Here is a 27,827-nt window from a genome sequence, read left to right as displayed (position 1 = left end):
CCCCCCCCAAAGTCTTATTGGGATCACAGGTTGAGTCTCTCTGGTGGTTTACGCTCCCTTGTAGAGCGCCTGAGTTGGGGCTCCGGTTGTTGGGCGCTGGCCTGAGTGTCTGCTGTTTGCGGTGCCTCAGGCCTGTCCGGACTGCCCACAGTGACTGGGCTCTCCTCCCTTTGGTCGCTGTATTCGGTCACCTGTGGTGGAGTGAACTCTATATCGTGTTCTTCCTCTGCTTCTTCTATGGGGTTGCTGAACCTCATTTAATTTGATCCACATGTTTGCGGCAGATTTGTCCATTGTTAAGTTTAACTACCAGAATCCTATTCCCCTCTTTTGCAATCACGGTGCCTGAGAGCCATTTGGGCCCTGAGGACAAAGACAGGGTCATTTATATCAATACATCGCGCCCTCGCATTCCTGTCATGGTAGTCACATTGTGACTGGTGCCTGCTCTCAACAATTTCTTTCATGGTGGGGTGTATAAGGGATAACCTGGTTTTGAGCGTCCTTTTCATTAGCAGCTCTGCGGGTGGAACCCCTGTGAGCGAGTGTGGTCGGGATCTATAGGCCAACAGGAGGCGTGATAAGCGGCTTTGTAGGGAACCCCCTTGGAATCTGAGCATCCCCTGTTTGATTATCTGCACTGCTCGTTCTGCCTGGCCGTTTGAGGCCAGCTTGAACGGTGCCGTTCTGACCTGGTTAATTCCATTGCCTGCCATGAAGTCCTGGAATTCAGTGCTTGTGAAGCACAGGCCATTGTCGCTGACCAAGATATCCGGTAGACCATGGGCGGAAAACATTGCCCGTAGACTTTCTACCGTGGCAGAGGATGTGCTTGAATTTAAAATGTCACACTTGATCCATTTGGAGTAGGCGTCTACTACAACCAAAAACATTTTTGCCATGAAAGGACCTGCGTAGTCCACATGGATGTGTGACCAAGGCTTGGCGGGCCAGGACCAGGGGCTAAGGGGGGCTTCCCTGGGCACATTGCCCAGCTGGGCACACGTGTTGCACTTGCGAACACAAAGTTCCAGGTCTGCATCTATCCCTGGCCACCAAACGTGTGACCTGGCAATTGCCTTCATCGTGACAATGCCCGGGTGCTCATTGTGAAGTTCTCTGATGAACACCTCTCTGCCCATCTGGGGCATGACTACTCGGTTTCCCCACAGTAGGCAATCGGCCTGAATCGAGAGTTCATCCCTGCGCCTGTGAAGTGGTTTAAATTCCTCAAGGCATGACCTGTACGTGGCTGCCCAGTCCCCATTCTGGACACATTTCTTGACGGAAGACAATAGCGGGTCTCTATTTGTCCAGACTTTAATCTGACGGGCTGTCACAGGTGAGCCTTCGCTTCTGAAAGCTTCAACAGCCATGACCATCTCAGCACCATGCTCGGTAGCCCCCTCAGTAGTGGCTAGTGGGAACCTGCTGAGTGCATTGGCACAGTTTTCAGTGCCCGATCTGTGCCCAATTGTATAGTCATAGGCGGCTAACATGAGTGCCCACCTCTGTATGCGGGCCAATGCGTTTGCATTTGTGACCTTGTTGTCAGCCAAAAGGGGCGTTAGGGGTTTGTGATCTGTCTCCAGCTCAAATTTCCTGCCAAACAGGTACTGGTGCATTTTCTTTACCGCATATACAAATGCAAGCGCCTCCTTTTCTACCATCCTGTAGCCCCTTTCTGCCTGGGATAAACTTCTGGAGGCATAAGCTACCGGCTGTAACTGACCCTTGACATTGACATGCTGCAACACACACCCGACGCCATAGGACGACACATCGCACGTTAACACAAGTTTCTTACATGGGTCATATAGTGTTAACAGATTGTTGGAACATAACAAATTGCGTGCTCTATTAAAAGCCCTTTCCTGGCTGTCCCCCCAGACCCATTCGCGACCTTTGCGTAGGAGCACGTGTAGCGACTCTAGCAGCGTGCTCAATTTGGGAAGAAAGTTACCAAAATAGTTCAGGAGCCCCAGGAATGAACGCAGCTCCGTCGTGTTACGGGGTCTAGGTGCTCTCTGGATCGCTTCCGTCTTGGATGCAGTCGGGCTGATCCCGTCTGCTGCTACCCTCATCCCCAGGAATTCTACCTCTGGAGCTAGGAAGACGCACTTCGCCTTTTTCAGTCGTAGACCTACCCGGTCCAGTCTGCATAGCACCTCCTCCAGGTTGTGGAGGTGTTCTTCAGTATCATAACCCGTGATGAGGATGTCGTCTTGAAAAACCACCATCCTGGAATCGACTTGAGGAGGCTTTCCATATTTCGTTGAAAGATCGCGGGGGCCGAGCGAATCCCGAACGGACATCTGTTGTACTCAAACAATCCCTTGTGTGTCGTGATGGTGGTCAGCTTCTTCGACTCACTCGGCAGCTCCTGGGTCATGTAAGCTGAGGTCAGGTCCAATTTTGAAAAAAGTTTGCCACCGGATAGTGTCGCAAAGAGGTCCTCCGCTCTCGGTAGTGGGTACTGGTCTTGGAGTGACACCCGATTGATGGTGGCCTTGTAATCACCACATATCCTGACCGACCCATCTGCCTTGAGCACCGGCACAATCGGGCTCACCCAGTCACTGAATTCGACTGGCGAGATGATGCCTTCCCTCAGCAGACGGTCCAATTCGCCTTCTATCTTTTCCCACATCACGTACGGCACCGCTCTGGCCTGTGGTGTACTGGTCTGGCGTCCAGGTTTATGTGAATCACTGCCTTGGCCCCCATGAAAGTGCCAATGCCGGGTTGAAACAGTGAGTCAAATTTGTCCAGGATCTGTGAGCATGATACTCGCTCCACAGAGGAAATTGCATTAACATCGCCCCATTTCCAGTTCATGACAGCAAGCCAACTCCTCCCCAGTAGTGCGGGATCGTCCCCAGGGACAATCCAGAGTGGCAACCTGTTCTCCAAATCTTTGTGGGTCACGACTACCGTGGCGCTGTCTAGCACCGGAATGATCTCCTTTGTATATGTCCGTAGCTGTGCGTCAATCGGCAATAATTTTGGCCTCCTGGTCTTGGACGGCCACAACTTTTCAAACTGTTTGATACTCATCAGGGACTGGCTGACCCCCGTGTCTAGCTCCATTGATACTGGGATGCCATTGAGGAGCACTTTCATCATTATCGGTGGTGTCCTGGTGTATGAACTGTATACGTGCTCCACATGAACTCGCTGAACTTCAGCTTCCCGCGATTTCCCCCAGCGTTCATTTCTGCAATTTCTGCAGGTATTTTGCTCATCTCTGCAAACTCCGGCTGAGTGTGTGCCTCCACACCTCTCTGACTGCCTCTGTGACTGTCCTTTAGTGCGCCATTAACAGGTGTTGATGGCCCCATTACTGGCCGCATTGTCCCTTGCAATGGCATGAATCGCCGTTCAGCTTGCCATTGTCTCTGTCGAACTCCCCCTCTGGGTTCGACTACATGTTGGGGCATGCCCGATTGCCCTTGTCTGCCTGGAGAACTGTGTGCTGCTTTAACAATGTTGATTCTCTGTCCCAACCATTCCTTAACACAGTACCTCTCGTCTATTCTGCTAGTGTGGTTTAAATCCCAGTTTCTCGTCGCCATTGATACGTCCTTACTATACAGTATAAATGCACACGAGGCCCATGCTTGAGAGAAGGTTAGTCTGTGACCTGTCCTTTATTCCTTAGCACTCAAGTGATGAAGGTGGGTGGAGCTTCCCCTTTTATACCTGAAGGTCCAGGTTAGGAGTGTCTCCCAAAAGTTCACCACCTAGTGGTCATTGTTCTCACAGTGTACAACTTGTCAGTTTATAAATGGATTACAATGCTGGTTGAATACATGACAATGTTTTTGCAACCAAAGTGGATAACCTCACATTTATCCACATTATACTGCATCTGCCATGCATTTGCTCACTCACCTAACCTGTCCAAGTCACCCTGCAGCCTCTTAGCGTCCTCCTCACAGCTCACACCGCCACCCAGCTTAGTGTCATCTGCAAACTTGGAGATATTACATTCAATTTCTTCGTCTAAATCATTAATGTATATTGTAAATAGCTGGAGTCCCAGCACTGAACCCTGCGGCACCCCACTAGTCAGTGCATGCCATTCTGAAAAGGACCCATTTATTCCCACTCTTTGCTTCCTGGCTGCCAACCAGTTCTCTATCCACGTCAATACATTACCCTTAATATCATGTGCCTTAATTTTGCACACCAATCTCTTGTGTAGGACCTTGTCAAAGTCCAAATACACCACATCTACTGGTTCTCCCTTGTCCACTCTACCAGTTACATGCTCAAAAAATTCTAGAAGATTTGTCGAGCATGATTTCCCTTTCATAAATTAATGCTGACTTGGACCGATCCTGTCACTGTTTTCAAACTGCGCTGCTATTACATCTTTAATAATTGATTCCAACATTTTCCCCACTACTGATGTCAGGCTAACCGGTCTATAATTCCTTCTTTTCTCTCTCCCTCCTTTTTTAAAAAGTGTGGTTACATTAGCTACCCTCCAGTCCATAGGAACTGAATCAGAGTCTATAGAATGTTGGAAAATGACTACCAATGCATCCAGTATTTCTAGGGCCACTTCCTTAAGTATTCTGGGATGCAGACTATCAGTCCCTTCAATTTCCCTAACACCTTTTTCTGACTAATAAGGATTTCCCACAGTTCCTACTTCTTGCTAGACCCTCGGTCCCCTAGTACTTTCGGGAGGTTATTTGTGTCTTCCTTTGTGAAGACAGAACCAAAGTATTTGTTCAATTGGTCTGCCATTTCATTGTTCCCTGTTATGAATTGATCTGATTCTGACTGCAAGGGACCTATATTAGTCTTCACTAATCTTTTTCTCTTCACATATTTATAGAAGCTTTTGCAGTCAGTTTTTATGTTCCCTGCAAGCTTACTCTCATACTCTATTTTCCCCCTCGTAATTAAACCCTTTGTCCTTCTCTGCTGAATTCTAAATTTCTCCCAGTCCTCAGGTTTGCTGCTTTTTCTGGCCAATTTATATGCCTCTTCCTTGGATTCAACACTTTCCTTAATTTCACTTATTAGCCACGGTTGAGCCACCTTCCCTTTTTTATTCTTACGCCACACAGGGATGTACAGTTGTTGAAGTTCATCCATGTGATCTTTAAATGTCTGCCATTGCCTATCCACCATCAACCCTTTGAGTATCATTCTCCAGTCTATCCTAGTCAATTCACGTCTCATACCATCGAAGTTTCCTTTCTTTAAGTTCAGGACCCTAGTCTCTGAATTAGCTGTGTCACTCTCCATCTTAATGAAGAATTCTATCATATTATGGTCACCTTCCCCAACGGGCCTCGCAAAACAAGATTGCTAATTAGTCCCTTCTCATTACACATCACCCAGTCTAGGATGGCCAGCCCTCTAGTTGGTTCTCGACATATTGGTCTAGAAAACCATCCCTAACACACTCCAGGAAATCCTCCTCCATAATATTGCTACCAGTTTGGTGAGCCCAATCAATATGCAGATTAAAGTCACCTATGATAACTGCTGTACCCTTATTGCGCGCGTCCCTAATCGGAGAGCACCGACTTATACACCCCATCCACCTCTGGCACGCAAAGGCCATGTGCAACACCAACACCATCTAATCATCATCATAGTCAGTCCCTCGGAATCGAGGAAGACTTGCTTCCACTCCCAAAGTGAGTTCTTTGATGGCTGAACAGTCCGATACGAGAGCCACAGACCCTGTCACAGGTGGGACAGACATTCGTCGCGGGAAGGCGGGATGGGACTGGTTTGCTGCACACTCCTTCTGCTGCCTGCGCCTGACCTCTTCACGCTCTCGGTGTTGAGATGCGAGAAACTCAACGCCCTCTCCACCTCGGGCGGTTTGCAGCCAGGGTCTCCCAGGTGTCAGTGGTGATGTCGCATTTTACCAGGGAGGCTTTGAGGGTGTCCTTATAACGTTTCCTCTGCTCTCCTTTGTCTCGTTTACCATGAAGGAGCTCCGCATAAAGCATTTGCTTAGGGAGTCTCGTATCTGGCATGCGAACTATGTGGCCTGTCCAGCGAAGCTGATCAAGTGTGGTCAGTGCTTCAATACTGGGAATGTTAGCCTGGTCAAGGACATTGATGTTGGTGCGTCTGTCCTCCCAGGAGATTTGCAGGATCTTGCAGAGACATCGTTGGTGATATATCTCCAGCGACTTGAGGTGCCTTCTATACATCGTCCATGCCTCAGACCCATACAGGAGGGCGGGTATTACTACAGCCCTGTAAACCATGAGCTTGGTGGTAGATTTGAGGGCCAAGTCTTCAAACACTCTTTTCCTCAGGCGGCCAAAGGCTGCACTGGCGCACTGGAGGCGATGTTGAATGTCCGCATCAATGTCTGCCTTTCCCGAGATATGGGAAATGGTCCACGTTGTCCAGGGCCGCGCCGTGGATCTTGATGACTGGGGGGCAGTGCTGAGCGGTGGTGACAGGCTGGTGGAGGACCTTTGTCTTACGGATGTTAAGTGTAAGGCCCATGCTTTCATACACCTCAGTGAATACATTGACTATATCCTGGAGTTCAGCCTCTGAATGTGCACAGTCGCAGGCATCGTCTGCGTACTGTAGCTCAACGACAGAGGTTGGGGTGATCTTGGACCTGGCCTGGAGACGGTGAAGGTTAAACAGCTTCCCACTGGTTCTGTAGTTTAGTTCCACTCCAGCGGGGAGCTTGTTGACTGTGAGGTGGAGCGAGGAAGATTGAGAAGAGGGTTGGGGTGATAATGCAGCCCTGTTTGACCCCGGTCCGGACATGGATTGGGTCTGTAATGGATCCGTTGGTAAGGATCACGGCCTGCATGGAGCAGGTGAAGGATGTTGACAAACCTTTGGGGGCATCCGAAACAGAGGAGGACACTCCATAAGCCCTCACGGTTGACAGTGTCAAAAGCCTTTGTAAGATCGAAGAAGGCCATGTATAAGGGCTGGCGCTGCCCCCTGCAATTTCCCTGTAGCTGTCGCACTGCAAAGATCATGTCCGTTGTGCCCCGTAGGGGACGAAATCCGCACTGTGACTCCGGGAGGAGCTCCTCGGCCACAGGGGGAAGACAGTTGAGGAGAACTCTAGCAACAACTTTCCCAGTAGTCGATAGCAGGGAGATTCCCCTGTAGTTGCCGCAGTCGGACTTGTCCCATTTTTAAAAAATGGCCACAATCACTGCATCTCTGAGATCTCCCGGCATGCTCTCCTCCCTCCAGATGGGAAAGATGAGGTCATGTATCCACGCCAACAGCGCCTCTCCGCCATACTTCAGTGCCTCAGCAGGGATTCCAGCCGCACCCGTAGCCTTGTTATTCTTGAGCTGTTTTATGGCTTTGCCTATCTCGTGCAATGTTGGGGTTTCACTGAGTTGGTGGTGGGTCGCGTGCTGCGGGATGGAGTCGAGAACACTCGAGTCAAAGGCAGAGTCTCGATTGAGGAGATCTTCAAAGTGCTCCTTCCAGCGGGCCCTGACAGCCTCGGTGTCCTTGATGAATGTTTCCCCATTCTTGGCCAGGAGTGGAGTGGGGCCTTGGGAGTTTGGACCGTAGCTGGCCTTGACTACAATGAAGTCTTCGTATATCGTGGCTGTCGGCCAGTTGTTGTATCTCCTGTCTTTCTCCATCCACCACCTGTTCTTTAGGTCCCAGGTTTTTTGTTGGACCTGAGCCTTGAGCCATCTGTAATGTTATTTTGCAGCTCCCGAGTTGGTTTGTTGCTTGAGGGCCCAAAATGCTTTGCGCTTGCGATCTATTAGTTCTTCGATCTCCTGATCATTTTCATTAAACCAGTCCTGATGTTTTCTGGTTGAGTGACCAAGTGTCTCTTCACTGGCACTGGTTATAGAGGCCTGGAGGGCAGACCAAGCGCTATGGGGATTCAGCATCTCAGGGTCATCAAGGCACGCCAGATTGTCTGTGAGGCGCTGACTGTATAGGGCTCTCGTAGCTGGGTCTCTAAGTGCCCCGGCATTAACTTTTTTGCAGCACTGCTTCTGCTGTCCCCGGCTTTGGGGCTATGTTAATGTTGATGATGGATCGGATTGGGCGATGGTCTGTCCAGCAGTCGTCAGCTCCTGTCATGGTGCGGGTGTTGCGTACATCCTTGCGATCCCTGGCTCGGACGATGACAAAGTCGAGCAGGTGCCAGTGTTTGGAGCGAGGGTGTTGCTACGATGCCTTGTATTTGTCCCTCTGGTGGAACAGGGTGTTGGTGATGAGGAGTTCATGTTCTCGACATTTTGTCAGGAGTAGGGTACCGCTGGAGTTGGCTTTCCCTAGCCCCTCTCTGCCAATCACACCTCCCCAGAGGGCTGTGTCTTTGCCGACCCTGGCATTAAAGTCACCTAGGTGGATCAATTTGTCGCCCGTGGGGACACGGGACAAGGATGTCTCGAGGTTGGAATAATAACCCTCTTTAGCCTCATCCGTTGCATCGAGTGTTGGGACGTACGCACTGATGACTGTGGCACATTGGTTCCGAGATAGGGTGATACGGAGAGTCATGAGGCGTTCGTTAACGCCTCCAGCGGTACCTTACTCCTGACAAAAAGTCGAGAACATGAACTCCTCATCACCAACAGCCTGTTCCGCCAGAGGGACAAATACAAGGCATCGTGGCAACACCCTCGCTCCAAACACTGACGTTCCAGGTCCTGAACTTCATACTGACGGAGTGGAAGATGCCTGTGCGTGAGTTCTTTTAACGTGGGGGGCCGCTGCACACCAGCCACCACACGGGCTTTAGCTGAGCGAGGTCTTGGTCCAGTGGCAAGGGGGTCCAAGACACCTGGAGACCAGGCACAGCTGTGTGGGCCTACTTGCCTATTTGCAACACCATCCACCTCGACCTCGTCAGGAGCCCGTCTCAGCAGCTCCTTCCCCCTCCCCACCCCTCAACTCAACATCTCCCATAGCCCCTGCATCCACCTCCGCAAACTACAGAGACCAGGAGGAAGAGCAGGGCGAAGGCCCAGTGTTTGTCCCACTTGAGCTCGAGGAGGTGGAGGAGAAGGGCTCCACCCTCCTGACATGTGTGCCACCTGTGCGCACAACGTTGGTCTCGGGCTCGGAGTCTTTGGGCTTCGAGTCGGAGGAAGCAGGACCAAGTGGTGCAGCGCTGCACCCGTGCCGGTAAAGCCACCAAGCCTCCTCCACCCAGGTTGATGCAGCAAGGAGATGATTTGGAAGACGGGCGGAGACAGTGCAGCTGTCGAGGACGAGCGTTGACCGAGGGCGACACCTCCTCCAGGCCATGGCTGGGATAGCTGCTAACATCGCCGTGTTTGCAGCATGTCACGGCTGGTCACCGCGGTGCAGTGAACCGGCGAGTCTGTCGATGTCATGCGGCAATCGATGGTCTCGGGCTCCGGCATGGAACCCCACCCCTCCGATGCCATGCCAGCCAGGCCGACAGAACCAGAGGGTCCGGAGATGTCAGTGTCGTCCATCTCAGCATCTCCATTCTCTCCCCGGCGAACACGACAGCAGCGCTCCAGGGGCACCCCTGCACCGGGTGCTGGTACTGACACGGTGAGGGGCAGGGGGAACACGATCACAGCGCCCCAGGGGCACCCCTGCACCGGGTGCTGGTACTGACATGGTGAGGGGCAGGGGGAACACGATCACAGTGCTCCAGGGGCACCCCTGCACCGGGTGCTGGTACCGACACGGTGAGGGACAGGGGGAACACGATCACAGTGCTCCGGGGACACCCCTGCACTGGGTGCTGGTACCGACACGGTGAGGGGCAGGGGGAACACGATCACAGTGCTCCAGGGGCACCCCTGCACCGGGTGCTGGTACCGACACGGTGAGGGACAGGGGGAACACGATCACAGTGCTCCAGGGGCACCCCTGCACTGGGTGCTGGTACCGACACGGTGAGGGACAGGGGGAACACGATCACAGTGCTCCAGGGGCACCCCTGCACCGGGTGCTGGTACTGACACGGTGAGGGGCTGGGGTACGGGTCGGCGTGGGTTGGGAAACCCATCAAGTGGAGAATGGGTCTCACTAGGAGGGAGGGGGGAGGGGGTAGAGGGTTGGGTGTTGGTGATGTTTGTATATATTGTTCATGTTGTTGGTGCTAAATGTACTGCTTTTTGAAATACTGTTAAATATTTTGCTTGACATCTTTGAATGTTCTGGCACTTTTGAATGTTGTACAATTCAATACAGAGACATTTGTTTGCTATTCTTGGTCAGTGTCTAACTTTCAGATAATGTGCTGAGAAACATACAAATGCCCTTTAAATGTCGTGTAGTGTGGTAAATATTTTGCCTTACAGGTATGATGCAACTTTTTAATGGGTCATGTCATTTAGCTAAGACAAGTAAGGGTCACCAATCCAGGACAGGTGGCTTTGAATGACAGATAGTCCCAGAACATGGAGGCCAGACATTATGGTTGGCATTTGAGTGTACAGTTTTTCAGCTAACAGACCGCTGAACCCCACCTCTAACATTACATGTTATTCAGTCAAATTATAATACTCAAATATATTTGCATCTTCTGTATTTGAGCAAATGTTCGACTCAAGATCTCATCCTGGCATCCAAGAGAAACTTACAGCATTTTATTATTGGCTATATACTTTCACATCAGCTCATTACTTCTGGAGACTCACAGGGTGCAACTAAATCTCCTCTGTATGCAGTTGTGTCAAGACCCTTATGCCACAAGTCCATGGAGCCTTTACTGTAATTGGGAGCGCATGTCCACTTACTACCCCACACATGCCCTTCAATAGGGCATTTTACCTTCAAAGTATCATCTTTTTCTGAGGGAGAAATATTGCTGCAGCGATTTAAATGTGACCTGGGATCTACTGCTCTGGAGTGTCAAGTGAGAAGGAGGAACTGAAGGATATCCTTATTAGGCGAGAAATTGTGTTAGGGAAATTGATGGGATTGAAGGCCGATAAATCCCTGGGGCCTGATAGTCTGCATCCCAGAGTACTTAGGGAAGTGGCCCGAGAAATAATGGATGCATTGGTGATCATTTTCCAACAGTCTATCGACTCTGGATCAGTTCCTATGGACTGGAGGGTAGCTAATGTAACACCACTTTTTAAAAAAGGAGGGAGAGAGAAAACAGGGAATTATAGACTGGTTAGCCTGACATCAGTAGTGGGGAAAATGTTGGAATCAATTATTAAAGGTAAAATAACAGCACATTTGGAAAGCAGTGACAGGATCGGTCCAAGTCAGCATGGATTTATGAAAGGGAAATCATGCTTGACAAATCTTCTGGAATTTTTTGAGGATGTAACTAATAGAGTGGACAAGGGAGAACCAGTGGATGTGGTGTATTTGAACTTTCAAAAGGCTTTTGACAAGGCCCCACACAAGAGATTGGTGTGCAAAATTAAAGCACATGGTATTGGTGGTAATGTACTGACGTGGATAGAGAACTGGTTGGCAGACAGGAAGCAGAGAGTTGGGATAAATGGGTCCTTTTCAGAATGGCAGGCAGTGACTAGTGGGGTGCCGCAGGGCTCAATGCTGGGACCCCAGCTATTTACAATATACATTAATGATTTGGATGAAGCAATTGAGTGTAATATCTCCAAGTTTGCAGATGTCACTAAACTAGGTGGCGGCTTGAGGTGTGGTGCAGAAGGGAGGGATTCAAATTCCTGGGACATTAGAACCGGTTCTGGGGGAGGTGGGACCAGTACAAACCGGACAGACTGCGTCTGGGCAGGATCGGAACCAATGTCCTCAGGGGAGTGTTTGCTAATACTGTTGGGGAGGAGTTAAACTAATTTGGCAGGGGGATGGGAACCTATACAGGGAGACAGAGGGAAGTAGAATGGGGGCAGAAGCAAAAGATAGAAAGAAGAAAAGTAAAAGTGGAGGGCAGAGAAACCCAAGGCAAATAGGAAAAAGGGCCACATTACAGCAAAATTCTAAAGGAGCAAAGTGTGTTAAAAAGACAAGCCTGAAGGCTCTGTGCCTCAATGCGAGGAGTATTCGGAATAAGATGGATGAATTAACTGCGCAGATAGCAGTTAACGGATATGATGTAATTGGCATCACGGAGACATGGCTCTCGGGTGACCAAGGCTGGGAACTCAACATCCAGGGGTATTCAACATTTAGAAAGGATAGACAGAAAGGAAAAGGAGGTGGGGTGGCATTGCTAGTTAAAGAGGAAATTAATGCAATAGTAAGAAAGGACATTAGCCTGGATGATGTGGATTTGGTATGTGTGGAGCTACGGAATACCAAAGGGCAAAAAACGCTAGTGGGAGTTGTGTACAGACCACCAGTCGTAGTGAGGTTGGGGACAGCATCAATCAAGAAATTAGGGACGCGTGTAATAAAGGTACAGCAGTTATCATGGGCTACTTTAATCTACATCTAGATTGGGCTAACCAAACTGGTAGCAATACACTGGAGGAGGATTTCCTGGAGTGAATTAAGGATGGTTTTCTAGACCAATATGTCGAGGAACCAACTGGAGAGCTGGCCATCCTAGACTGGGTGATGTGTAATGAGAAAGGATTAATTAGCAATCTTGTTGTGCCCTTGGGGAAGAATTCTTTATTAAGATGGAGAGTGACACAGTTAATTCAGAGACTAGGGTCCTGAACTTAAGGAAAGGTAACTTCGATGGTTTGAGGCATGAATTGGCTAGAATAGACTGGCAAATGATACGTAAAAGATTGACGGTGGATAGGCAATGGCAAACATTTAAAGATCACATGGATGAACTTCAGCAATTGTACATCCCTCTCTGGAGTAAAAATAAAACGGGGAAGGTGGCTCAACCGTGGCTAACAAAGAAATTAAGGGTCGTGTTAAATCCAAGGAAGAGGCATATAAATTGGCCAGAAAAAGCAGCAAACCTGAGGTCTGGGAGCAATTTAGAATTCAGCAGAGGAGGACAAAGGGTTTAATTATGAGGGGGAAAATAGAGTATGAGAGGAAAGCTTGCTGAGAACATAAAAACTGACTGCAAAAGCTTTTATAGATATGTGAAGAGAAAAAGATTAGTGAAGACAAACGTAGGTCCCTTGCAGTTGGATTCAGGTGAATTTATAATGGGGAACAAAGAAATGGCAGACCAATTGAACAAATATTTTGGTTCTGTCTTCACGAAGGAAGACACAAATAACCTTCCGGAAATACTGGGTGACCGAGGGTCCAGTGAGAAGGAGGAACTGAAGGATATCCTTATCAGGCGGGAAATTGTGTTTGGGAAATTGATGGGATTGAAGGCCGATAAATCCCCGGGGCCTGATAGCCTGAATCCCAGGAAGTACTTAAGGAAGTGGCCCTAGAAATAGTGCATGCATTGGTGATCATTTTCCAACTGTCTATCGACTCTGGTTCAGTTTCTCTGGACTGGAGGGTAGCTAATGTAACACCACTTTTTAAAAAGGGAAGGAGAGAGAAAGCGGGTAATTATAGACCAGTTAGCCTGACATCAATAGTGGGGAAAATGTTGGAATCAATTATTAAGGATGATACAGCAGCGCATTTGGAAAGCAGTGACAGGATCGGTCCAATTCAGCATGGATTTATGAAGGGGAAATCATGCTTGACAAATCTTCTGGAATTTTTTTGAGGATGTAACCAGTAGAGTGGACAAGGGAGAACCAGTGGATGTGGTGTATTTGGACTTTCAAAAGGCTTTTGACAAGGTCCCACACAAGAGATTGGTGTGCAAAATTAAAGCACATGGTATTGGGGCTAATATACTGACGTGGATAGAGAACTGGTTGGCAGACAGGAAGCAGAGAGTCGGGTTAGATATGGCCCTTATGGCTAAGGGGATCAAGGAGTATGGGGAGAAAGCAGAAATGGGGTACTGAGGGAATGATCAGCCATGATCTTATTGAATGGCGGTGCAGGCTCGAAGGGCCGAATGGCCTACTTCTGCACCTATTTTCTATGTTTCTATGTGAGTTGTGAGGAGGACACTAAGAAGCTACAGAGTGACTTGGACAGGTTAGGTGAATGGGAAAATGCATGGCAGATGCAGTATAATGTGGATAAATGTGAGGTTATCCACTTTGGGGGCAAAAACACGAAGGCAGACTATTATCTGAATGGCGGCAGATTAGGAAAAGGGGAGGTGCAACGAGACCTGGGTGTCATGGTACATCAGTCATTGAAAGTTGGCATGCAGGTACAGCAGGCGGTGAAGAAGGCAAATGGTATGATGGCCTTCATAGCTAGGGTATTTATGTATAGGAGCAGGAGGTCTTACTGCAGTTGTACAGGGCCTTGGTGAGGCCTCACCTGGAATATTGTGTTCAGTTTTGGTCTCCTAATCTGAGGAAGGATGTTCTTGCTCTTGAGGGAGTGCAGCGAAGGTTCACCAGACTGATTCCAGGGATGGCTGACTGACATATGAGGAGAGACTGGATCGACTGGGCCTGTATTCACTGTGATTGAAAGGCTGCATTAGAGCGAGCAGCATGCGGCGGCCCTGCCCGGAAATCAGCGTGGTCCTGGCCTGCAAGACCATCAGCAGGCCGAGGCCATTGGAGGGAGTAGCGTGTGGTGACATTCCACTGCAGGAGGGCGACGGCTGTGAAGCCAGGTTGCTGATTGCGGTGCGGGCAGGCACAGCAGGAGGGGCAAAGAAGCAGCAAGAGTTTGGAGAGGGAAGTGACCGGGGCCCAGGAGAGGCGTGAGTCTGGGGCCGAGAAAAGGCGAGGGCCCAGGGGAAGCACAGGCCAGCACACACTGCTCTTTGTGTGTATGCTGGGTCCGTGCAGCAGAGCTGGTCTCCAGTCGTCCTGGTTAACCCTTGCCACTGGACCAAGACCTCGTTCTGTCAAGCCCGTGTGGTGGCTGGTGTGCAACGGCCACCCCACGTTAAAACAATCCACAAACAGGCATCTTCCACCCTTCAACATGTAGTTCGGGATCTGGAATATTAGGTCCTTCATTGAAACACCTGTGAACTTATTGCTCTTTAGCGTGGGAGCAAGTCATGGTGACAGATTAGGAAAAGGGGAAGTGCAAAGAGACCTTGGTGTCATGGTACATCAGTCATTGAAGGTTGGCATGCAGGTACAGCAGGCGGTTAAGAAAGCAAATGGCATGTTGGCCTTCATAGCGAGGGGATTTGAGTACAGGGGCAGGGAGGTGTTGCTACAGTTGTACAGGGCATTGGTGAGGCCACACCTGGAGTATTGTGTACAGTTTTGGTCTCCTAACTTGAGGAAGGACATTCTTGCTATTGAGGGAGTGCAGCGAAGGTTCACCAGACTGATTCCCGGGATGGCGGGACTGACCTATCAAGAAAGACTGGATCAACTGGGCTTGTATTCACTGGAGTTCAGAAGAATGAGAGGGGACCTCATAGAATGTTGAGCCATGAACTCATTGAATGGCGGTGCAGGCTAGAAGGGCCGAATGGCCTACTCCTGCACCTATTTTTCTATGTTTCTATGTTTCTATTGTCGCTTCGAGGGACTGCCTATGATGATGATTCACTGGAGTTTAGAAGGATAGAAACATAGAAACATAGAAAATAGGTGCAGGAGTAGGCCATTCGGCCCTTCTAGCCTGCACCGCCATTCAATGAGTTCATGGCTGAACATGCAACTTCAGTACCCCATTCCTGCTTTCTCGCCATACCCCTTGATCCCCCGAGTAGTAAGGACTTCATCTAACTCCTTTTTGAATAAATTTAGTGAATTGGCCTCAACAACTTTCTGTGGTAGAGAATTCCACAGGTTCACCACTCTCTGGGTGAAGATGTTTCTCCTCATCTCAGTCCTAAATGGCTTACCCCTTATCCTTAGACTGTGACCCCTGATTCTGGACTTCCCCAACATCGGGAACATTCTTCCTGCATCTAACCCGTCTAACCCCGTCAGAATTTTAAACATTTCTATGAGGTCCCCTCTCATTCTTCTGAACTCCAGTGAATACAAGCCCAGTTGATCCAGTCTTTCTTGATAGGTCAGTCCCGCCATCCCGGGAATCAGTCTGGTGAACCTTCACTGCACTCCCTCAATAGCAAGAATGTCCGTCCTCAGGTTAGGAGACCAAAACTGTACACAATACTCCAGGTGTGGCCTCACCAAGGCCCTGTACAACTGTAGCAACACCTCCCTGCCCCTGTACTCAAATCCCCTCGCTATGAAGGCCAACATGCCATTTGCTTTCTTAACCGCCTGCTGTACCTGCATGCCAACCTTCAATGACTGATGTACCATGACACCCAGGTCTCGTTGCACCTTCCCTTTTCCTAATCTGTCACCATTCAGATAATAGTCTCTCTGTTTTTACCACCAAAGTGGATAACCTCACATTTATCCACATTATACTTCATCTGCCATGCATTTGCCCACTCACCTAACCTATCTAAGTCACTCTGCAGCCTCATAGCATCCTCCTCGCAGCTCACACTGCCACCCAACTTAGTGTCATCTGAAAATTTGGAGATACTACATTTAATCCCCTCGTCTAAATCATTAATGTACAATGTAAACAGCTGGGGCCCCAGCACAGAACCTTGCAGTACCCCACTAGTCACTGCCTGCCATTCTGTAAAGTACCCATTTACTCCTACTCTTTGCTTCCTGTCTGACAACCAGTTCTCATTCCATGTCAGCACACTACCCCCAATCCCATGTGCTTTAACTTTGCACTTTAATATCTTGTGTGGGACCTTGTCGAAAGCCTTCTGAAAGTCCAAATATACTACATCAACTGGTTCTCCCTTGTCCACTCTACTGGAAACATCCTCAAAAAATTCCAGAAGATTTGTCAAGCATGATTTCCCTTTCACAAATCCATGCTGACTTGGACCTATCATATCACCTCTTTCCAATTGCGCTGCTATGACATCCTTAATTATTGATTCCATCATTTTACCCACTATCGATGTCAGGCTTACCGGTCTATAATTCCCTGTTTTCTCTCTCCCTCCTTTTTTAAAAAGTGGGGTTACATTGGCTACCCTCCACTCGATAGGAACTGATCCAGAGTCAATGGAATGTTGGAAAATGACTGTCAATGCATCCGCTATTTCCAAGGCCACCTCCTTAAGCACTCTGGGATGCAGTCCATCAGGCCCTGGGGATTTATCGGCCTTCAATCCCATCAATTTCCCCAACACAATTTCCCGACTAATAAGGATTTCCCTCAGTTCCCCCTCCTTACTAGACCCTCTGACCCCTTTTATATCCGGAAGGTTGTTTGTGTCCTCCTTAGTGAATACCGAACCAAAGTACTTGTTCAATTGGTCCGCCATTTCTTTGTTCCCCGTTATGACTTCCCCTGATTCTGACTGCAGGGGACCTACGTTTGTCTTTACTAACCTTTTTCTCTTTACATATCTATCGAAACTTTTGCAATCCGTCTTAATGTTCCCTGCAAGCTTTTTCTCGTACTCCATTTTCCCTGCCCTAATCAAACCCTTTGTCCTCCTCTGCTGAGTTCTAAATTTCTCTCAGTCCCCGGGTTCGCTGCTATTTCTGGCCAATTTGTATGCCACTTCCTTGGCTTTAATACTATCCCTGATTTCCCTTGATAACCACGGTTGAGCCACCTTCCCTTTTTTATTTTTACGCCAGACAGGAATGTACAATTGTTGTAGTTCATCCATGCGGTCTCTAAATGTCTGCCATTGCCCATCCACAGTCAACCCCTTAAGTATCATTCGTCAATCTATCCTAGCCAATTCACGCCTCATACCTTCAAAGTTAGCCTTCTTTAAGTTCTGGACCATGGTCTCTGAATTAACTGTTTCATTCGCCATCCTAATACAGAATTCCACCATATTATGGTCACTCTTCCCCAAGGGGCCTCGCACAACAAGATTGCTAATTAATCCTCTCTCATTACACAACACCCAGTCTAAGATGGCCTCCCCCCCTAGTTGGTTCCTCGACATATTGGTCTAGAAAACCATCCCTTATGCACTCCAGGAAATCCTCTCCACTGTATTGCTTCCAGTTTGGTTAGCCCAATCTATGTGCATATTAAAGTCACCCATTATAACTGCTGCACCTTTATTGCATGCACCCCTAATTTCCTGTTTGATGCCCTCCCCAACATCACTACTACTGTTTGGAGGTCTGTACACAACTCCCACTAACGTTTTTTGCCCTTTGGTGTTCTGCAGCTCTACCCATATAGATTCCATATCATCCAAGCTAATGTCCTTCCTAACTATTGCATTAATCTCCTCCTTAACCAGCAATGCTACCCCACCTCCTTTTCCTTTTATTCTATCCTTCCTGAATGTTGAATACCCCTGGATGTTGAGTTCCCAGCCCTGATCATCCTGGAGCCACGTCTCTGTAATCCCAATCACATCATATTTGTTAACATCTATTTGCACAGTTAATTCATCCACCTTATTACGGATACTCCTTGCATTAAGACACAAAGGATGAGAGGGGATGTCACAGAAACATATAAAATTCTGACGGGACTGGACAGGTTAGATGCGCGAAGAATGTTCCCAATGTTGGGGAAGTCCAGAACAGGGGACACAGTCTAAGGATACGGGGTAGGTCATTTAGGACTGAGATGAGGAGAAACTTCTTCACTCAGAGAGTTGTTAACCTGTGGAATTCCCTGCCGCAGAGAGTTGTTGATGCCAGTTCATTGGATATATTCAAGAGGGAGTTAGATATGGCCCTTTCGACTAAAGGGATCAAGGGGTATGGAGAGAAAGCAGGAATGGGGTACTGAGGTGAATGATCAGCCATGATCTTATTGAATGGTGGTGCAGGCTCGAAGGGCCGAATGGCCTATTTTCTATGTTCCTATGTTTCTATCAGCGCCATTGTCTGTACCGCTTGCTCAAGATCCAGGTACGACTACCTTTTGCACAATGGTCTTTCTGGTGGGCGGTAACAGGATCTTACAGGATCCTGAAAGACAGAAAGATAGAAAATAGGTGCAGGAGTGGGCCATTTGGCCCTTCGAGCCTGCAGCACCGTTCACTATGATCATGGCGGATCATTCACCTCAGTACGAGGAGCAAACTTGCGTTTTTGCAGATTTTCCCATGGACGAGCAGCATGTACTGCCACCGGCAGTACTTCTCCGGTGAAGTTCCCGCCGGACGGTAGTTGGGCGGTAGAGCGGCGGTCTGAGTTTTTTTGGGCGGTAGCTCGGCAGCTGTGGACAGTAGATCGACCAAATGCGGGCCCTATGAGTATATTCAAGAAGAGATCGGTAGATTTTTGGATAATTAGGGAATCAAGGGATATGGAGATCGGGCAGGAAAGTGGAGTTGAGGTCGATGATCAGCCGTGATATTGAATGGCAGAACAGGCTCGAGGGGCCGAATGGACTACTTCCGCTCCTAATTCTTTTGTTTTTATGAGAGTGGTTGCAGAATAGTACGTGCCCTGGCCAAGGGGCTGGCAGCAGATGTGAGCAGAATACCCTAGTGAGCATGGAGACAGGACAAGGCAGTGAGAGAGGCCCACAGGGAGGTGTAGCAGTGCGAGCAGCTGCAGGGTTTGAGGGAGTGAGTGAAAGCAGAGAGGAGGAAGGGTGAAGTCTTGCCCAGAGAGGCAAGACAAGCGCAGAAGGGAAGGTTTGATGGAGCAGAGGTCAAGGTAGGGTCTGGTAGGGTGGTGCAGGAAGAATGATAACTGCAAGGGAGAGCTTTACCTTGGCAGTCCTGGTGAGATCATTAAATTCCTTACAGCACAGCAACCAGGTCCTGGAGATCATGCTGCTGCATTTACACGTTGGGCCACCTGTTGCTAGGGCTGATCACCAGATTGTCGTGGAAGTACGGGTGCAAAACAGGACAAGAGGAAGCCCTCTCTTGTTTCCTTACTCCACCAGCATCTCCACTCGAAAATCTCGGGGCTTGCTGGATCTCTTATTGCCCAAACATCTTCCCAGAGCTCCAGAGTCTTGTTTATTTTGGCTGCAGAAAAATGCACTTCCCCCTTTACGATGAGGCAGGCCCTTTAAGAACCTGCAGCAGCACCTGATTCCCTGTCACCTAATCATCGAGCTGCCTACGGGAGCAGCTTTATCCACCTCCCCCCCCTCGCTCCCCCTCCAGGAGTTGCTGCTCTCGCTCCAGCCCCTCCCACTGGGACAGGACAGCCTCCCTCCTGGTTTGTTAATTGGGCGATCGCATTGAGCCGCGAGCAAAGCCATCAGCGAATCTCCCACGACACAGGCACCGATCTGGAGAAACAGAACTCAACTCACCTCAGCCAAGTTGTCGAACTGCCCAAAGAGTTCATTCAGCAAGTGGACCAACTCGTATGCGGTCACGGTCAATGACATGTTGGTGAAACCCTTGATATCTGCAAATAAAATGCTGGAGAAGAACAAGGTTGGTGGTTACAAATGACCTTACACCTTTCGAAGGGTAACTCTTCCCCCCACCTACCCCACCCCCCCCCCCTGCCCCCCACCCCCGTCGGCCCTCACCTCACTCCCTTCCATCCGACCGACACATAGCCCACAATTCAGTGCAGAGAATATCTGTATGAAAGAGGCAACCACTCAATAATCTTAAAACAAATTCCATCGAACCAAACTACACCAGTCAGTGACCGAATGACCCCAATACAGCCACGGGTGACATCTACAGCACTCTCCTTATTGGAGCAGCCAAATCATAGAAATACACAGCAGCTACAACATGGGAACAGGTCATTCGGCCCAACCAGTCCGTGTCGGCCTTTGCCCTCCCAAGATCAAACAGCTCTGATCACATTTACCCGCCCTGTCCCCATATCCCATCAAACCCAGCAAAGGAGGACCAAGAAATTGAAAAGAAAGGGAAAATGAGAGTAAAATAACGAGAGACATATAAACAGACTGTAAAAGCTTCTATGAAGGCTCACCAGACTGATTCCTGGGATGGGGGGATTGTCCTATGAGGCGAGATTGAGTAGACTAGGCCGATATTCTCTAGAGTTTAGAAGATGAGAGATGATTCTCATTGAAACATACAAAATTCTTGCAGGGATTGACAGGGTAGATGCAGGGAGGATGTTTCCCCCGGGCTGGGGAGTCTAGAACCGGGGTCACAGTCTCAGGATAAGGGGTCGGCCATTTAGGACTGAGATGAGGAGAAATTTCTTCACTCAGAGGGTGGTGAATCTTTGAAATTCTCTGCCCCAGAGGGCTGTGGAGCCTCAGTCTTTGAGTATATTCAAAAGAAATCGATAGATTTTTGGATATTTAGATAATATGGGGACAATGCAGAAAAGTGGAGTTGAGGTAGAAGATAAGTCATGATCTCATTGGATGGCGGAGCAGGCTCGAGGGGCCGAATGACCTACTCCTGCTGCTATTTCTTGCGTTCTTATGTAACCCCTTTTCCTTCATCGCCCTCTCCAATCTAATCCGGAATGTTGACAGTTCCTGCTTATGTATGAATGCTTGGGGGGTCACCAGACACCAGAGGGCGCCGCGGTCGGAGGTCATCAGGCTGTACACATGTGACATGTGTGTTTGGTCACCTGTATATAAGCTGAGTGTCTTTGTCACGCTGGCTCTCTCGGGCTGGAATAAAGATGGATCAGGTTGCACCTGAGTGAGTTTACAGGAACCAGACTCGAGTCATTACAATTGGCGACGAGGTAATTTAAGAACCTTCGCATGCACAATGGGCACTGTTGGAATCCTGGAGAGATTCATGGAGGGTGAGGATTGGGCAGAGTTTGTCGACTGCCTGGATCAGTATTTTGTGGCTAACGACATGGAGGCAGATGCCTACGCAGTTAAGCGCAGGGCAGTTCTCCTCACCGTTTGTGGTCCGAAAATTAACGGCCTCGTGAAGAATCTTCTCTGGCCTGTATGTCCGGCAGAAAAGGGGTACGAGGAATTGTGTACGTTGGAGGGTAACCCTCTGAAGCCACAAGAGGGGATCATCATATCACGCTACCGTTTCTACACACATGTTCATGCTGAAGCCCAAGTCGTGTCGGGATTTGTTGCCGACCTGCGACATCTTGCTGAGCCGTGTAAGTTTGGGAACATGCTGGAAGACATGCTGCGTGATGTCTTCGTGATAGGCATCAGCCATGATGCAATCCTCAGGAAGCTGTTGGCTGCAGAGACGCTGGATTTGAAAAAGGCCATCGCGATTGCCCAGGCATGCATGACGACGGATGATAATTTGAGGCAGATATCATCGATGAGTCGGAGTTCCACGGCAAGTACTGTAAACAAGCGTCGTCTTTGGGCAGAACTGCTTACGCGAAACCTGCCACTGCTCAGAGCCCGCCAACTGGTTCGATCCAGATTTCACCCTGTTGGCATTGTGGGGGCAATCATCGGTCTCATCAGTGTCGGTTTAGATAATATTCATGCAATGGATGTTCGAAAGTGGGGCATCTTTACAGGATGTGTCCAAACGGAGCAAGCGTGGTGCGGCTCACCACGTGGTGGATGAGGACCAGTTCAGTGATGGCCCAGATACACAACCCGAGGAGGAAGTGAATGGACTATATTCATTCCTGAGCAAGAGCCAGCCGATAGTCGTTAATGTGAAGCTGAATGGTGTGTCTGTATCAATGGACACCGGTGCGAGCAAGTGGATAATGAACCAAAGGACATTCGACAAGCTGTGGGACACTAACGCTGTGAAACCGAAGCTGAGTCCACTCAATGCCAGGTTGTGTACTTACACTAAGGAACTCATACCTGTGCTCAGCAGTGCAGCAATCGAGGTGTCATATGACGGTGTGGTTCACGAGCTACCATTATGGGTCATCCCAGGTAATGGTCCAATGCTGTTCGGCAGGAATTGGCTCAAGAAAATCAAGCTGAACTGGAATGAAGTCAAGTTGTTGTCCTCGGTGGATGATACTTCGTGTGCTCAAATATTGAAAAAGTTTCTTTCTTTGTTTGAACCGGCCATTGGTAATTTTACGGGAGCCAAGGTGCAGATTCACTTGGACTTTAATGTAAGACCTGTCTATCACAAAGCTTGGACTGCTCCGTACATGATGAGCGAGTAGGTTGAAATTGAGCTTGACAGACTCCAGCGTGAAGGGATCATATCACCGATCGAGTTTAACGAGTGTGCTCGTCCCATTGTTCCTGTGTTGAACAGTGATGGCACTGTCAGGATTTGTGGAGGCTACAAATTAATCGATTTCCGAAACAGGATCAGTATCCGTTACCGAGGACTGATGACCTGTTCACCATGCTAATTGGTGGAAAGACTTTTTATGCTCTTGTATCTTTTTTTTCTAAACTAGTGATTCTGTGGTCGTAAAGGCTTTGAGACCACTCCATCCAGTCAGAGACCAAAAGAATTACAAGCCATTAAAAAATTAAAAGTATTGTCACTGACTTGGTTAAGAAACCAACACCAGATCTCATTTTATAACAGGTTGTAAATCGGCATGATTTTCGTCTCTTGAGTAGGATAATTAGATTAGTTTTTTCAGTGTGACAAAATTTGCATAAGTTTTACATAAATTTAGTGCGCATCATTTTATCAGTGGTGGGTGCAACTGCTTGACATTGGTATAAATTAGCATTGCTTCTCAAATCTCCACTGTGAATTCTCCTGATTAAATTATGTGCAATTTATATAAAACCCCTGGACTCTGGTTTTGTATCGTTATCTCCTTTGTGTGAACATAGAAATGAATCAGCAGCAATATAAACAGTAGTTTTGCATTATGCAGTGTGTGTGTGTGTGTGTGTGTGTGTGTGTGTGGAGAAAGAAAGCCCAATTTGTGCATATCCAATCACTTTGCACTGCTGGTGAATGACTTTCACCCAGCATTTAAGAGTACAGCTCAACTACCCCCGCCACCTCTTCCCATCCTGAATTATGCGCCACACTAACAACCGAGAGGGTCAACAACCTGTTCTCGGGCCTCTTGAGCGTCAAAGAGCCCCATTGTGACTTGCCTTCTGACAACTGCTTCTTTTCCCAATAAGTAGTGAGCCTCTGGAACACATTGCCGGGTGGTCCGGTGTGTGCTGACTCTCTGTATTGCTTTCAAGAGTGATTTGGAGTGGTTCCTGACTGGGACAGAGATTTCATCATATAGAAGGCAAGTGTCTTTATAGCTAACACTTGGTCTGTGTGATCTCCTGGACTGGTCTCAATTGCCTGAATTGTCCAGAGTATTTATTTTGCTTATTGTATCGGCTGTGGCTCAGTGGGTAACACTCTCCCCTCTGAGTCAGTAGGTTGTGGGTTCAGGTCCCACTCCAGGGACTTGTGCACATAACTCTAGGCTGACACTCCAGTGCAGTGCTGAGGGAGTGCTCCACTGTTGGAGGAGCCGTCTTTCAGATGAAACGTTAAACCAAGGCCCCCGTCTTCTCTCTTAGGCAAGCCTGATAGTCTGCATCCCAGAGTACTTAAGGAAGTGGCCCTAGAAATAGTGGATGCATTGGTGATCATTTTCTAACAGTCTATCAACTCTGGATCAGTTCCTATGGACTGGAGGGTAGCTAATGTAACACCACTTTTTAAAAAGGGAGAGAGAGAGAAAACGGGTAATTATAGACCGGTTAGCCTGACATCAGTAGTGGGGAAAATGTTGGAATCAATCATTAAGGATGAAATAGCAGCGCATTTGGAAAGCAGTGACAGGATCGGTCCCAGTCAGCATGGATTTATGAAAGGGAAATCATGCTTGACGAATCTTCTGGAATTTTTTGAGGATGTAACGAGTAGAGTAGACAAGGGAGAACTAGTGGATGTGGTGTATTTGGACTTTCAAAAGGCGTTTGACAAGGTCCCACACAAGAGATTGGTGTGCAAAATCAAAGCACATGGTATTGGGGGTAATGTACTGATGTGGGTAGAGAACTGGTTGGCAGACAGGAAGCAGAGAGTCGGGATAAACGGGTCCTTTTCAGAATGGCAGGCAGTGACTAGTGGAGTACCGTAGGGCTCAGTGCTGGGACTGAGGGAACGATTTAGATGAGGGAATTGAGTGTAATATCTCCAAGTTTGCAGATGACACTAAGCTGGGTGGTGGTGTGAGCTGTGAGGAGGATGCTAAGAGGCTGCAGGGTGACTTGGACAGGTTAGGTGAATGGACAAATGCATGGCAGCTGCAGTATAATGTGGATAAATGTGAGGTTATCCACATTGGGGGTAAAAACAGGAAGGCAGAATATTACCTGAATGGTTGCAGATTAGGAAAAGGGGAGGTGCAATGAGACCTGGGTGTCATGGTTCATCAGTCATTGAAAGTTGGCATGCAGTTACAGCAGGCGGTGAAGAAGGCAAATGGTATGTTGGCCTTCATAGCTAGGGGATTTGAGTATCGGAGCAGGGAGGTCTTACTGCAGTTGTACAGGGCCTTAGTGAGGCCCCACCTGGAATATTGTGTTCAGTTTTGGTCTCCTAATCTGAGGAAGGACGTTCTTGCTATTGAGGGAGTGCAGCGAAGGTTCACCAGACTGATTCCAGGGATGGCTGGACTGACATATGAGGAGAGACTGGATCAACTGGGCCTTTATTCACTGGAGTTTAGAAGGATGAGAGGGGATCTCATTGAAACGTATAAGATTCTGACGGGTCTGGACAGGTTAGATGCGGGAAGAATGTTCCCGATGTTGGGGAAGTCCAGAACCAGGGGACATAGTCTTAGGATAAGGGGTAGGCCATTTAGGACTGAGATGAGGAGAAACTTCTTCACTCAGAGAGCTGTTAACCTGTGGAATTCTCCACTGGAGAGAGTTGTTGAGGCTAGTTCATTGGATATATTCAAGAGGGAGTTAGATATGGTCCTTACGGCTAAAGGGATCAAGGGGTATGGAGAGAAAGCAGGAAAGGGGTACTGAGGGAATGATCAGCCATGATCTTATTGAATGGTGGTTCAGGCTCGAAGGACCGAATGGCCTACTCCTGCACCTATTTTCTATGTTTCTATGTTTCTAAAGTCATTCACGAAACTGGATCTGACGTTGGCCTATATGACCCAGGAGCTTGTCGACACTTCGAAGAAACTCACCTGCATCAACACCCATAAAGGACTGTTCGTCTACAACAGGTGTCCTTTTGGGATTCGTTCGGCTGTAGCCATATTTCAGAGCAATATGGAGAGTTTACTGAAGTCCGTTCCTAGAACTGGCGTGTTTCAAGATGACATCCTGGTCACAGGTCGTGACACTGCTGAACATCTGAACAAGCTTGAAGAAGTCCTACAGCGTCTGGACAAAGTGGGACTCAGGCTCGAAGTGTGTATTTATGGCACCTGATATCGAATTCCTGGGGAGGAAGATTGCTGCTGATGACATCAGGCCCACTGATTCAAAAACCGAGGCCATCAAAAATGCACCCAGGCCTCAGAATGTGATGGAGCTGCATTCGTTCCTTGGGCTACTCAACTCCTTCGGTAATTTCTTACCCAGATTGAGCACTTTACTAGAGCCACTGCATGTGTTACTAAGAAAAGGCGACAATTGGGTCCGGGGTGCGTCTCAAGATAGAGCCTTTGAGAAAGCCAAGAATCTGCTATGTTCAAACAAGTTGCTTGTTCATTATAATCCGTGTAAGTGTCTTGTATTGGCCTCTGATGCTTCATCAAATGGGGCTGGCTGCGGACTCCAACAAGCAAATGAATTGGGAAAGCTACATCCTGTTGTGTATGCTTCAAGAAGTCTGTCTAAAGCGGAAAGAGCTCACAGTATGGTAGAGAAAGAATCATGGTCGAGGATCCACATTGATTTTGTGGGCCCGTTCCTAGGAAAGATGTTTTTTGTCGTAGTAGATGCATATTCTAAGTGGATAGAGTGTGTTAATATGTAATCCAGCACGTCTACAGCTACCATTGAGAGCCTTCGTATCATGTTTGCTACTCATGGTTTGCCTGATATTGTTGTGAGCGACAACGGATCTTGCTTCACAAGTCTTGAGTTCCAGGAGTTCATGAAACTCAATGGCATCAGACATGTGAGATCAGCTCCATTCAAGCCTGCTTCTAATGGTCAAGCAGAGCGTGCCGTTCAAACGATCAAGCAAAGTATGAAACGTATAACTCAGGGCTCACTGCAGAGATGGTTGTCATGTATATTGCTCAGTTACAGGTCAAGACTTCATACGCTTACTGGGGTTCCTCCTGCTGAACTACTGATGAAGAGATATCTCAAGACCAGGCTTTCTCTTGTTCATCCTGATTTGAATGATCGTGTTGAAAACAGACGTCAAAGTCAGCAATGGTGCCATGATCATGTTGCTGTGTCACGTGACATCTCGGCCAACTATCCGGTTTATTTACTGAACTATGGTCAAGGTCCAAAGTGGATCGCCGGTACTGTTACAGCCAAGGAGGGTAACAGAGTGTTTATTGTCATGCTCAAGAATGGGCAAACATGCAGGAAACACCTTGACCAGGTTAAACTGCGGCACACGGATGAACTGGAACCGAGTGAGGAAGATGCAGTCAGTGACCAACCAACCATTGTTCACCCATCAGAGGACTCTGCTGACATTACTGACTCTGAACCTTCAGTCTCTGATGTGGTCATCACCTCCCATCAGATCGGCTACTCAGCCCTCAGTCTCAACGGACTCAGAACGCTCACCCAGAGCCAAAGTTGAACTGAGACGATCAACTCGTGACAGGAAAGCTCCAGACTTGGAAAAAGACTGTTGTTAAGATTTTAAAAGAGGGATGTTGTTATGTATTAATGCTTGGGGGTCACCAGACACCAGATGGCGCCGTGGTCGGAGGTCATCAGGCTGTACGCATGTGACATGTGTGTTTGGTCACCTGTATATAAGCTGGGTGTCTTGGTCACGCTGGCTCTCTCGGGCTGGAATAAAGATGGATCAGGCTGCACCTGAGTGAGTTTACAGTAACCAGACTCGAGTCATTACACCTGCCTCAGCCACTGACCCTGACAGTGACCCCCACAGCCTCTGACCCTGACAG

At 48.4% G+C, this 27,827-nt stretch overlaps 1 protein-coding gene across 1 annotated transcript in view; it reads right to left on the bottom strand.

Annotated features, from left to right (window-relative positions):
- LOC139272906 (adenylate cyclase type 8-like) overlaps window positions 1-27,827 on the bottom strand; it is a gene marked incomplete at its 3' end in the record, with an annotated part of 426,014 nt that overhangs the window by 356,991 nt on the left and 41,196 nt on the right. Inside the window, exon 4 of the mRNA XM_070889007.1 lies at window positions 20,164-20,275. Coding sequence (XP_070745108.1) covers window positions 20,164-20,275 — 112 coding nt within the window. The remainder of the gene's footprint in view (window positions 1-20,163; window positions 20,276-27,827) is intronic.

Source organism: Pristiophorus japonicus, chromosome 9, assembly GCF_044704955.1.
Source record: "Pristiophorus japonicus isolate sPriJap1 chromosome 9, sPriJap1.hap1, whole genome shotgun sequence".
Classification (NCBI taxonomy): Eukaryota; Metazoa; Chordata; class Chondrichthyes; family Pristiophoridae; genus Pristiophorus; species Pristiophorus japonicus.
This window is presented reverse-complemented; position numbering and strand designations above follow the sequence as displayed.